Genomic DNA, 13,868 nt, shown 5'->3' on the forward strand with positions numbered 1-13,868 from the left:
GGGGCGGAGACAGTCAGGGTTAGTTGTAGTAAACCTGCTAGGGGGCAGGTTAGCTTCACGGCGTGTGTCGTCATAGTGACTCACTCAGGCTTCAGCTGAACTCGCTTTGTGAAACCGAAAACCCAGAGTTTTCGTTAACTCAGGGTATACTTACTCAGTTTTTCCACTAAACCGGCTTCCTGAAACAGGGCCCAGCTCTTTGGTCAGTGTTGTTGTTTTAAATGTGTTTCCAGATAAATTTGGATAAAGAGAAAGAGACGAAACATAAACGAGGCAGAAATAATCGAGTGGTTTAAAAAATGCTTTAGTTTCGTTTGATTACTTTTTGTTCTGTTATCTTCAGCCGTAACGCCCCCCTGCTGTCCCTCTGAAAGCCCCCTCCTCTCCCCGGGAGAGCCCCTGTGACCCCCCCCCCCGTCTCCTTCCAGTGAGTGAGAAAGAGAGAGCCTTCGGCGATGACGTAATCGGGAGGGTGTGTTTACCGTCTGTTTCTGTGTTTGTAAATAAAATGTAACTAAATTGCGACTCATTAACACAATGGGTTAGTTTGGCTCGCTCTCACCACCCTGCGCTCTGATTGGCTGCGCCCGCGCTTCGCTCCTCTCCGATTGGACGCTGTTTGGCTGCCAGGCGGAGGGAGGAGGGAGGGGTTGGGTGTTGCCTCGGTGTGCGAGCTTCATTCCAGTGTTGAGCTCTCTCCTGAACCGTCGCTTCGTCCTTCTGCTGCTCCTCTTGCTGTGCCTCTCTGCGCCGAACAGACCGAGTCCCGGAGCATCATGGGAGTGGAAGGCTGCACCAAATGCATCAAATACCTGCTCTTCTTCTTCAACTTCATCTTCTGGGTGAGCGCGCTCGCGTGTGTCTGTGTGTGTCCCCTAGCTGCTGGACATCGTCACGTCCCCCACCCATTTACCGCGAGGCCTGCTCCGGGACGCGCGCGCGCACATTGTCGGCAGCAGGGGCTCGCGGTGGGGAAATCACCGTCAGCGCGGGAGTCGTGGGGGAGTCGTGCGCGCGCTCTGCTTACGTAACCACATTGTACCTCCGAGGCAAAGTGTGGGTGCTGTGCGCCGACGTGCACAGGTGGGGACAGATCAGGTGTGTGACCGCGGGCGATGTTCACTGCTCGGTTTGTGTGGCAGGAAAAGTCGGAGCTGGAAGTTTGGTGTGCGGCTTTGTGTGGATTACATCCTCCTGTATGCGTGCGTGCGTGCGTGTGTGGGTAGGATGGGTGGGTGGAGGGGTTTCCACTGGATGAGTCAAAGCCTGTTGGGTAATGGATGGTGGAAACATTTGTGGGCAGTTTGTCATCTCCTCCTCCTCCCCCTGCTGCTGCTCATGGTTTCTTCTCTCTGCTCTGTGGAAAGTCCAGGAGCGCCGAGCTGCAGTCCTGGAAAGCTGAACAGAAAGTCAGACGATCCCTGTTTTACATCCTTACTAAAAGTGAAAGTGAAGCAACCCTCCATAGCAAACAGAGGCTCTGCACCATTTCATGGGCGGAGTCCACACGCCACCACAGAGGAGTCTGAGCCGTCCCACCGGGAGCGTCTCCAGAGCAAGAAGCGAGTTTTTAAATCAGAAATAAATCCAGCATCATCCTTTGGCATCATAAGGAAGGCGGGGCTCTTCCTCGGCTTCTGCCGTTTCTCGCAGGTATCAGTGATGGCCACTCCCAGCTCGCTCTTTGTCAGCGAGCGGCGTTGTTGCCTTTTACCCCCAAACATCTCCTAAAGCTGACCGAGGCGCTCTTAGTGTCAAACCACATGAGCAGCAGCAGGCAGGTAGCCGCTCTCCAAACACAGCACCAGCCTCTGAAGCGGGTTCGGCACAGCCAGGCTCTGTTTGTGTGAGCCGGGTTAACAAAACCTCAATCCCGCGATGGTCATTGGTGCTTTGTGTCATCGGTCGAGCGCTGAAGGCTCTAAATCTTTATTGGCAGGAAAATCTGTGACACTAACAAAACTACAGTTAAAAGTCCAAACTTTAACCCTCCTTCACTTTTACCACAGCTGTCCAGTGGGCCAAATTAGAGTGTTTGCCTGGCCAATTCTGGCCCCTGGACCTTATGTTTGACACTCCTTTGATGGCCGACCTGCAGCTGTTATATGATGATAAACTTACTTAGAAATCAGCGGCTTTATCATCACCGTCGGTTAGGTCGTTGGATAAGCTGTTGTCATAGAAACAGTTTTATTTTCACATGTTTACACAGCTATTTTCTTATCAGCTGTTTACGGTAAACAAACGCGTATGTGAGCAAGTGTGGAACCTTTTATCCCGTTACAGTGTAACAGTGTTTGTAATTTCTAAAACCTTTTAGATATTTAGGCAAAAATTAGATTTTATTGTTTTAAAAAAGTCGCGTCAAGTCCTGGAATCAATGCAGCTGATGATCTCCTCGTGACCCCCACCACCTCCACCTCATGTTTTATGTTTGTTCTCACTAAAACGCCGCGCTCAGGGGACCCTTAGTTGCCCTTTGACGAGCTTCAAGACTTTAATAAATGTCTGATAAATAAAAGAATAAAGTGACTGAAGCCTCTGCTGTGTGTCACACTGCTGGGATAATTCTCCACGTTTAGCTCGGGTCTGCTGTGTCGCTCGATTTCAGCCGCTTTAATAGAAGTCACAGGAAGTGTTGTACGCGCTTCTCAGGAAGCTGCAGAGTTAAAAATGTGTGAACTTTTACATGAAAGTGCTGATCAGTGTTAGTGGAGCTGAGGAAGCAGCTGCAGCTCAGCAGCCTGTGAGCTTCCACCGCTCTCACACATCTGGCGTGTCCACGCTCCAGCGCTAACAGGAAGTCTGCGCCTTTTAAAGTGCTCCTGCAATGGAAACGTCTGAAACAACGGGCTTACCCCGAAGTTCTCCGTGTGCAGTCGTCACCTCGAAGCATGACAGTGTGTGTTTGCACGCCATTTACACACACACACACACACACACACACACACACACACACACACACAGTCTCAGACGGGGTCTCTGGATTTAATGTCTCCCCCAGGAAAATGTTGGAAAATGTCATCTTTCCTGTTTTGTCCGATAAACAGTCCATGTGTGGACGAGTAGAAGCCTGAACATATTCAACCAAGCGTGCGGCTGCTTCATTATCTTATCAGCTCCTCTAATCATCAAGCGCCATGCAGCGGCTGAACTCTAACAGATGTGTTTAATGGGGATTTCCACGGGCTGTGAATATAATTAGCAAGAAATGAGTAAAAACACAGGTGATGATGATGGTGGTGGGGGTGGGGGTGTCGATGAATGATGCAGGGTCATCCTGTCTGGAGCCCGGCCCACAATAGCCCCTGATTCTGACTGAAAGGCCCGACTCGCAGGGCCACAGCCGAGCAGTCAGCTGTGCGCCGGGGAGAAGAAGAACGCCGTTTCTGTTCCAGCAGCTCACCTGTAAAACCCTCCTGCTGCCTTTTCATCAGAGTTGTTGGCTGCAGCCTCTTTCTGTCAGTGTGGCTCAGAGCTCTCGCTGTCAAGGAGAGACAGCGAGAGCTCTGAGAAAGGAAAAAGTCAAGGATCAGCTCGACCCCACAGCCTGCGCAGCGGCGTGATGGTCCGAAGCCGACCCGGCCGCTTCCTTTTGTTTGTGCGCATGAAATAAACGTTCTCATGCTGAGCACTAATCAGTTTGACTCGTTCTGATCAGCTGGGCAGCCTGCTGCAGCTCTTATCTTCATAGTCACATTTTATTTGGTCTGCCACGCCCTCTTTCAAACCCGGCGGCTGGCGAGCAGCTGTGTTAATGATTCTCACACCTTCAGACTTTCAGGTAGAAACGATCAAACCTGAATCATGATTCTGTTTTTTCCTGCCTGCTCCAGAAACCCTGTTTCTCTTTGTGCTTGAATGAGTCTTTTATCCCTTTTGGTCTGTGAGCGTCACAGCAGCTGCTGGTTTCTCGTTATGTTTCTCGTGAACAGTCAGTTTGGTCGGTCGGGTGTCTCTGCTCGCGTGCTCGCGGCTCGTTTAGCGGGAGGTTGCATTTTTAGGTCTCCACGTGGGAAACGGCCAAATGCTGCCCAGAAATATCAGAGAGTAGCTCACCAACGAGTACCACACACGCGTGAGCGCCGCGACGTGCGCTACAGTCCACGGGGAGCGAGCAGGCGTGCAGCAGATGGTCAGAGCGCCGCGTTTAAGGACACACACACGTTACCAAACCTTCTTACTTTCACCGTGTGCCGCAGCTGCTCGTACAAAGTGTGTGCGCAGCACTGAGGCATACCACTCCATCGTAGCGGCGCACCCTGAACTTTGACCTTCTGAGGAAAAGTGTAGCCGGAGCAGAGGAATGTGGGACCGACTGATAGGAAAATACGAGCGCGTGAAGCTGGACTGAAGAGACAGCCCGGCGGGCGTTTCTGGACTCGGCCTTAGCGTTCTGTTTGCCGCCATGTTTTCAGGCGCCAGAAGCGACCTCGTTTGGATGACAGGGCGGCGTGCTGAGTTAGCACAGATACCTGCTCATTAGCGCTGAGCAACTTCCAAATGAAGCGCTTGATCTTCCCTCAGGTTCTCGGACACTCTGTTAGTGCAGCTGACCTCGCAGCAGCTGGAAGTGAGCAGGACGCCATTTTGGTTAAAAAAGCGAGAGAAATCAAAGACGTCTGAGTTTGTGTGTGCAGTGCTCAGGCAGCCGGGTCACGGTAGCACGAAGAGCGTGGGAAAGAAGCCAACTGGGCTTTGAGTTTGAAGGTGTTTGAGCTCGTAAGATGTCCCAGTTTCACTTTTCTCCCCTTTGACTAAACGTAGTCTTTAAGAGTAAAGATTGTTTCTCCATTAATCGAACTTTAAACGGTTCTTCAGGGTTAAACAGTTAAACTCTGGGTTTAATCGTGACTCCTTTTTTAATCCTCAGTTACTGGACGAACAAACGTGTGAAATAAACCGACTGGAGAACATCTGGATCATCGCTGAAACGAAATGAAAACAATAAAAACAGTCAAACCAAAGTAACGCCGTGACTTGCTGCGTCAAACAGGATGTGGGGGTGGGGGTGGTTTGGAAAGGAGCCGCATATCCCGACCCCCACCCTTCCTCCAACCCACCCCCAGCATGCCCGACATTCTGCCTCGCGCTTGTGCGGCGGGCAGAAATAGACAGCGGTGGGAGGGAAGCTCGAGCTGAAGTGCGAGGACTTGGGCGGAGCAGCCGTGTTTTCTCTGCCTGTGAACTACGAGCTGAGCAGCAGCTATGATGGATGCAGATTCCAGTTATCCTGAAGTGGCGGCGTGGTACAAAACGCACGTGGATGCTTTTAGTGACAAGACTTCTTCTTCTTGTCCCGCTGACCCGTCCTCTTCTGGCTCCCCGTCAGGTCCCGGCATTCCCCTGAAATAGGAGAGCACCCACCATGACGCCACAGACCACACCCGGCTTCTTAAATATCCCGATACCTGCCGCGCTTCCTTTGTCTGGTGATGGGTCACAGCAGTCTGGCACATCTGCTCACATCTGCTTTTACACAGTGTAATAAACTGGAACCGTGTGGCTGGAGCTGGTGTGGGAGTCTGTTGCCATCACACATGTGCATGATGATGATGATGATGACGAAGGTTTCATTAAATGTTAATGACATGAAATGAAAACAAAGCTTTTATAAAGTGTTATAGGTTCATAAAATCTAAAGCCAGGTCATTTTAGTCCATTGGTAGCTGGTTGCTAGGTAACATGGCATCATGTCTGATATAGATCAGATCTTCAGAGGTCTAAGGTGTACCTGTGTGCCAGGTGTGCTTGGTTGACTGAACCGAGGTTTGGGGGCATTATCATAAAGCTGCGTCAACACAGGAAGTGACCAGAGAAAGTCGATGATGTCAGACAACTGCGGGTGAAAAAAAATGGAAGCAAAGTGGGCGGGTCCTAAGATTAACTTCCCACTACTTCGAGGTGAATGAGCCCCGCCCCTCCCTGAGCCTGGTTCTGCTGCAGGTTTCTTCCCACTGTCACCAAGCTGTCGCTCAAACGGGATGTCTGCCCGCCAGGTTTCTCAAACTGGAGTCGTCTTCACCGACGAGCTCGAGTCCCAGCTGATTTCCTGTGAGACGAAACCGTCGTCATTAATGCCTTTAATTGTTTTTGGACAACAAAGAGCATCAGGATCCTCCGGCAGCAGCTGTGAGTCACTCTGGGTTTGATCAAACTGTGATGGGATTAGTCAAACACAGGCGAGCCATTTCGTAATCCCAGCAGGCCAACTGGCCAGAGCACCAAACCAGTAACGGTTCGCCAGTCGCTGCCTTTTATTGTCCTTCAGCGCTGATGGCGAATCCGTTTGTGCACAAGTTTAAGGAAACGAATAAAGAACCAAACAAATGTTGATAAGTGCTGTCCATAAAGACCTCGCCACAGTGGGTCTTCCCACAGTGGGATGGAGGCGTGTAGACCACTCAGCTTGTTCACTGATACTGGAACAGCCCGGAGCAGTCGGTGTTCATGTCTGACCACCAGCTACAGGTGGGTGGAGTCTGGGTGGTGTAACTCGGCGCTGGAGTAAGCGAGCTGCACATCATCGTGCGCCTGCAAACCTGAGCCTTTCTAGCCTGTCAGGAGTCTCCCAGCACATTTCACCACATGTGATTCCTGCAGTGCATATTTGGGTGTTGTTGAATTATGCAGCTAAAATAATGAAGATGTTATTCTTTGCAACAACGTGGAGCAAGTATGCAAGAGGAGAAGCCGTGATCGTGGCTCTGCAGCTGCTGTGAAGGCCTGTTTGTGTAAACGAGCGAGAGTTCCAGCGAGAGCACTTTAACCCACAGACCGGTCACCAGTGATAACATCAACGATATCGCCTCATAAATACAAATTAAAATGTAAATGAATAACCGTCGGTCATTTCCATATTCCTCCAGGTCAGCCTGGAGGAGCTGCTGCAGGTAAGAGCTCAGAGTCGGCTGTGTTTGTGATCATGTAGGTGTCGCCTCCGAGTCCAGCTCCAGGCTTCATTTATGTAACGCATCTGGTTCAGCTCCAGTGATACTGACACAGCCTGCATCACTTAGTGATATTACTGTAGTTACCTGCAATGTAAAGCACCTTAACGTGACTGTTGTCGTGCTTTGATGCTGTATAAATAAAGTTAAGCTGAATGTAGAGTCAGACACGCTCCCCGCGTTCAACGGTAACCTGCAGACCGATGAAGTCCAAATCTGCTCGTTTCAGAGCTTCAAACAGGAAGAATCTGTTTAAGCAAACTTTGATCTTTGGAAGGAAGTCCGACTGGATCATTTATTTATTATGAAGTACGGTTGAGTCAGTGCTCCGCAGCTAACATTTTATCTGTCCCACGAAGTGTTTTTCCTGGCAGAGCTCCTGCAGTGTCTGCACAATGGGACCAACAGGAAGTGGAATGTCTCAGCAGGACTGGCTGAAATTACATATTTTATAAAAGCCTCCAATCTGCTATTAGAATAATGTTTTTTTTCTCTAAACAATTGTGTAGCGTGATAGAGAGGAGAAGGCGGCTCTGCTCTGCTCAGTGAAAGTGAGGCCTGAGCTTGTTTTTGAAACAGGAAAGAGTTTCTTCTGCTGATGAGACTCGGACTCCAAAAAGCAAACGACTTACTGAGCTGTGACGTTTGCATTCTCTTTGATTTTAGTGCTCGGTGAGCATCGAGCTGCAAACCTCTACCTTCAACCTGTCCTGAAATGATCCCATAATCATGGTTCACGTGCTCACCAGCACCTGGTCGAGCTGGTTCCAACCCTGTTGTTTTGTTGTTTGAGGTCAACTAACGGGAAATGTTGAGCATTAGGTGAATTTTGTCTGTTTATGAAATATGTGTAGAAGATGAGGGTTCATCGTATACGTGTCCAAAGGAAGTTCTCCAGTTAATGAGGAATGAAATGAATGTGATCCAAATATCGGCCACAGCTCATCATCCCAGCAAAGCAAGACAGGAATAAAAAAAGGAGCTTGAGGGGCTCAAAGAGTTGGGTGTTCGTCCTGTAATCGGAAGGTTGCTGGTTCGATCCCCGGCTCGGACAGTCTCAGTCGTTGTGTCCTCGGGCAACACACTTCCCTACCGCCTACTGGTGTTGGCCAGAGGGGCCGATGGCGCGATATGGCAGCCTCGCCTCTGTCAGTCTGCCCCAGGGCAGCTGTGGCTACAACTGTAGCTGCCTCCACCCGTGTGTGAATGTGAGAGTGGAATTGTAAAGCGCTTTGAGGGCCCTGAAAAGCGCTATATAAATGCAATCCGTTGTTGTTGTTAATAATAATAAATATAAGACGAGTGCAGGTGTGGTCATGATTTTCTGTCTGTCCAGTAAGTGATGAAGGCAGAATTGATTAATAGACCACATCCATCCACCACAGCTGCAGTCGGAGGATGAGCTCTGCGTCAGCTGGTGGAGGAATCCTCACAGCGTTGATTCAAACGGCTACAATGAGGAAATCAATCAGCGACCAATACGGACGCATCCCGGCCGCAGACGCGTCGCTTCTCAGTAACGTGTCGGGGATTACGCCGCTTCCCTCCGTTCACGTCCCTGTCGACCTGAAAGTGACGAAGCTTGGTGCAGTCACAGTGGGAGGGTGTCCACGTCTCACCGCCACGCTCCGTGAAACACGTCCACTCGGTGTGCTCCCTTTGAGCCGCATCCAGCTCGTTGAGACTCCACATTATGGTGCATTTAGCTCACGTTCCGCATGACGATCGCTGGAACTGCCCGTCGCCTCGCCAAGAGTATAAAGCTGCGTTCGTACTTTTAAATGACAAAGGTAGTAAACACCTTAAAAGGTTACTTGGCAACAAGAGGCGGGACTGTTGGTCAAACTAACTAACGACTGCAGGAGTCAGAATTTAAGAAAGACGTCCTGAGCAGTCAGAGTCCTCTGTGCTCTCCCGGCTCTGCTCGGTGATAAATGATCAATGAAAATCTGCTGCGCTTCAAAAGGGGCGGGACTTATGACACAATCCGTGTTTACCTGGACGCATGGACTCAAAGCCTGACTGGAATAAAAATGCTTTGTGTAAACGTGCCAAGAATCTGTTCCTCCAATCAGGAGTTAGATCATCAGTTTGACAGGTGTGCGTTATGTCAGCCTCACGGGGACGCGTGGCGATCTAGTCTGAAGACGTGAACATGGCTGCTGAAGGGTTTCCCTGATCCAGCTTTAAATCTGTGGAGGCGAGCCCGCCTACGCGTGGCGTGGTGCCCGCCGGGCTCTGTTGGTTTATTCTGGGCGAGGCTTGAATTGCGCTTTTCTTCGACCCTGTCAGAGGCCGCGTCGTGAGCAGAGCAGGACTTTCTGGATCCTGTTCAGTCTGGAACCTGAAGCCTGCTCCTGTTCTCCGTTTATCTTTACCTGATCTCTGTCTGGTGTCTCTGGCGGACATGTTTTTGTTTTCTCCCTCACTTCCTGGATAAGTGATGGGGTCAGACGTGCAGAAGTGATGGTTTTTGTAACCTAGCAACAAGCACTTGTGACACTGCGATGAGGATGCGGTGGGCGCGTCCAGCGACTCTCATCAATATGCGTAACTTTTTCCACATTCGGAGCGTCTGCTGTCTTTGCAAACGTCACACCGACAGTTTCCACGAAACAGTAAATGAGTCGAACAGCTGCTCGACATCTAAAAACGGCTGTAAGATGTGAACGTTGTGCACATTTTCACTCCCGTGTTGTGAAAGATGAGGACACATCACCATCAGAAAAGGAACAGCAGCGGAAAAATGAAGTTACGAATCCGACCGCCGTCTCCCATCTGATTTTAAACAAACTTCAGTCAGGTTTCTGACGCTGAAACGAATAAACGCTCCGTAACGAGGGCGTGCTCGTACCCTCAGACCACCCTCGCTCACTTCTGTTGCTGACCCGTTATGTAAACCGGTCTTGTTGGTGGGGTTGCTGCTGTCGGGGGTAAAGAGTTAAGTACTTCTTAGGAAACAGCTCAGAGACCGTTTAGCCTCCCTGAGTCATGCTCCAAGTGCGTGTGTCGTGGTGTTGATCTGGTTGCTAGGCAGCAGCATGCTGTAGAGCTGGAATGGACCTCGATAATGGAGGAGGAGGAGGAGGAGGAAGATGGGGGTTGTTTTGGTTTCAGTGAAGCTTGAGTTTAAAATGGAGATGATGAGCGTCATTTTTCAGCTTCACAGCTTCAGCAGATTGGTGTTATTGTCCTCGTGTAGATCACAGCTGCGTTTATAGAAATCAGGACTTGATCTTTTTGGATGAATTTGGAGATTACATCAGTCCAACATACTGTCATGGATACAGGAAGGAAACCAGTCATTGAACTTTCCTCCTCACTCTGACTTTACTCTGACGGCGCTTCTTCCTGCAGTCGTCTTCGTCTGTGTGTGTGTTTAATTTGAAATGGAAATGTGTGTTTTGCCTCTGAGGCAGCAGCTGCCGCTGCAGCGGCTGCTGCTGCCGGCTTGTTGTTATCAGGCCCTCACAGAGATTTCCTCTGACTGGGGGAACGTGTCGCTTCAGATCGGTTGCAGATGTGTGGACTTATTTCTCAGACCGATGGTGGAGTGTACACCAGAAGGTGATGGGCTGAATGAAGATGCGTTCAACTTTTCTCTGTTTTTGATGGTTCAGTTTCTCTGAGGAGCCTCATTTGAGCCTCATATCTACAGTCTGTGTTTTACCTGCAACAGGTGGGGGTAAGTCACGCCCCCTAAGTAGACTACTGTGGATTTTACACCCCTGAAAGAATTAGTTAGAGTGGATGCTGTGTTGAGAACTTTCAGTGCTTCACCTGCAGTCAGACAGGAAGTGAAGCCATTACTTTACTTGTTGCTCTTCCACCCTGATTTGTGCAGCTGTGTGAGTTTGGTGTTTCAGTGTGGATGCATACAAACAGCTTTCATGTGGATGACTACATGTGCCGTGTTCTGCGTTGCAGCTTACTGGAGGTGTAATCCTGGGAGTGGCCCTGTGGTTGAGACACGACCCCAAGATCTCCACCCTGCTGGGTCTCGAATATGATGGAAACCACGCCCCCAGCACCTTCTACATCAGTACGTACTCATCTGTGTCTGCTTCATGTCACGTGTGTGCTCACCACGTTATGCTCCTGTCTGTTTATGAATCTTTTATTTGTCCAGGTAAAATCTCACTGCCCTGGTTCATGGCAGCAAAGGTCAAAACAGTTAAAAACAAATCAGCGGACTTTCCTGCCGTCGTTCATTGTTAGATATTCTCAGCCCGCAGATATGAAAGCAGAAGGATTCATTTAGTGCTACAATCATAGGATGTATGTGAAACATTAGCTCGGTGCAGGTGTGATTCGCACCGATCTGAACCAGGATGCACCTGGTTGTGTAGCATGCAGCTAGACATTGGAGCTGAAAAACATCCCACGTGAACTACAGATGCTAGCTAGCAACGAGCCTTGAGATGAAGGATAATTCTCCGTATTCTTCCTCCTGTATTTACTTTTGCTGCTCCCACCCCAGACACATGGTAACTGGACCGATTCTTATAAAGCGCTTTTCTACTCTCAAAGTGCTCTATACAACACCCAGTCACACCAGCACTGACTCTAAACTGAGTGCTGTCTAACCACATTCACACTCCGCTGGACGCATCAGAGAGCAACTTGGGGTCGATACTTGGCATGCAGACTGGAAGAGCCAGGGATCGAACCCCCGATCAGTAGGTGACCAGCTACCTCCTGAGCTACATCCACCTCCTCCACACATCTGGCCGGTGAGCAGACTGAACATGGTCACACGGTTTGTAGCGACGCATTTTTGGTTCGCTTGGAGTTCACGGGACTCGAGCCAGAGTGAACCAACTACAGGTGTGAAAATGTCCTCGGTGTTTAGCAGCTCAGTAACTTCCAGTCAAAATTGTCCTGTTCGTGCAGTGACCTCACAGCAGCCATATTATTGGTCACATGATGTCATTGAAAAGGCTCCAACAGCACAAACACGGTCCAGGTGAAGCTAGCAAACCGCTAGCAGCTTCAGCCACCTATCTGTCAAAGAGGCCACGCCCCTAATAATGCAAACTTTAATACAATTTAAACAGGTGAGTTATAGAAGTCATGAGGAAGGAAATGATCCACAGAGACCAAACAGTTTGTTTCAGGCTGTAAACATGTTTATGGGGACTGACTCGCTGCTGCCCCTGCTGGTTAGGACTGTCCTCTGTGAGCACCTGCTCACCTGGTCAGTTTTGTGCCAGTTTTATTGAGCTCATGATTAAATATATTAGTGAGTGAAGCCTTCATGTCCCTAACACTTAGTTTATACCTATTTATTAGGCACTATCAAAGTTTAACGTTGTTATTTTAACATTAATAATGAATCAATCGTGCATCTGCCTCACAGACTGAAGTAGTTCCACTTATCAGGGCATAAATAGTTTATGTGGATCTATCAGAGAAACACATCAGCTCGCTGCGATGAAAGCTCACCGTTGTCCTCCTCGCTCTTATTAAAGCTGAGATGAAATCGAATGGGTTTAAAACTTTGGACCAAAGCCGTGCAACAGATGTTCTGAAGAACGTCCAGATGTTCTGAAGAACGTCCAGATGAGGTTGTAGCGTGGTAGGAGGGGCCTGGGTTTGAACGCCGGTGGGGTCCCGCTGTGTGGAGTTCTCCATGTGCTTCCAAAGATTCCTGGATCAACTCCTGTGGTTCTTTCTTGGACCAAGAACCAACAAAGGAACCTGACCAGAACTTTAAATCCTCCCGACACACGACTAAAACATCCTCGTCCTCCAAATGTTCGGCTTCTTTAATTGCAGTCGTGGATTTTTGCAGCTCAGTTTTCTCTGACTGAAATCATGAATCTGGACCGCATGGCTTCTAAGCCTTCTCACATGTTTCTGAGGCTGCTGCTGTGAGTTTAAGTCACCGGAAATAAAAACACTGAGCTCTGAACTCTGAGTGGCCACCACGCCTTGTAGATGAGAGAGAGGCTGCTGCAGAGCAGCAATGGCAAAGGCTCGACGCGCTGCAGCGCGGCGATGACGGTATCGTGTCGAGCGTCAGCTGGGAACGGGCTCAGGAAACGCTGGACAGTTGGAGGATGGAAAAAGTTGATATGATGAATGTTATTTCCTGCTGAGTCGCACAGATTCAGGGTTTGACGTGCCTGATCTGTGAAGCCAGAGCATGTCGATCCCGCCTGCAGCTGCTGCAGTAATGGAGGGGGGAGGGGTTCTTGGCCCACTGCAGGCCTCTTTGTACCAATCAATCATGGTTTGAATACCACAGGGAGAGGCAGAGTGTTGCTGCTCACCATGATGTGCATCACTTTATGGACACGGCTTTCCGTTCTCTAATGGCTGCAGGAAAATGCTCACGCAGCGAAAGCCAGACTGGTTTTTGAACATCCCAGTGAGTCCAGTGCAGAGAGGCGGGCCCATTCGTGCTGTGCAGTTCTGTCACAAACACACAGTATGGAAGCTACTCCTGTTGGTGGAGCATTCAGAGCCCACTTTTTAAGCTGCTTCAGCTTCCCTGCAGTTGCTGCTGTTTCCTCTGCAAGCTGCTTTGCAACCCAACAGCTCCTCCTTTTCATTGTAACTTAGTCAGTGTGGTCATCCAGAGGAGGAGGCCAGGTGTGTGCTGGCGCAGGTATCATGGCAGGTCCTGGGGCCGTGCTGCCGTCTGACAGAACCATCAGAGGACGACACGAATAGGTTTTGTAACGGCGCCATGTTGCAACTCGGGTGGAACGTGGGATTCGTAGCATGAATGCGGTTGTCATGTGACACAGTCAGGTGGAAGTGAAGCTGAACGCTCTCAACTTCTCGTGGTATTCATGACTTGTAGGTCAGAGGCTGTTTTGAGAGCTCAGCCCGCCGCGCCCAAACCAACAGCTACTTGTGATCAGCGCTGATGGAGCGCACACAGGCCGTCACGTGATCCCGTTTAAAAAC

General features: G+C 49.8%; 1 protein-coding gene across 1 annotated transcript in view; it reads left to right on the forward strand.

Annotated features, from left to right (window-relative positions):
- Nucleotides 1-662: 662 nt before the first annotated feature.
- The window catches only part of LOC147338436 (CD81 antigen-like), a 28,695-nt gene continuing 15,489 nt past the window's right edge, over nucleotides 663-13,868 (forward strand). The window contains exons 1-2 of the mRNA XM_086286146.1: nucleotides 663-842; nucleotides 10,878-10,992. Coding sequence (XP_086142272.1) covers nucleotides 777-842; nucleotides 10,878-10,992 — 181 coding nt within the window. The 5' untranslated portion in view covers nucleotides 663-776. The remainder of the gene's footprint in view (nucleotides 843-10,877; nucleotides 10,993-13,868) is intronic.

This window comes from Aulonocara sp. 'chitande type north' Nkhata Bay, linkage group LG1, assembly GCF_057382095.1.
Source record: "Aulonocara sp. 'chitande type north' Nkhata Bay isolate Kocher_YH1m ecotype deep benthic linkage group LG1, A_spYH_male_GT1.1, whole genome shotgun sequence".
In the NCBI taxonomy this organism is placed as follows: Eukaryota; Metazoa; Chordata; class Actinopteri; order Cichliformes; family Cichlidae; genus Aulonocara; species Aulonocara sp. 'chitande type north' Nkhata Bay.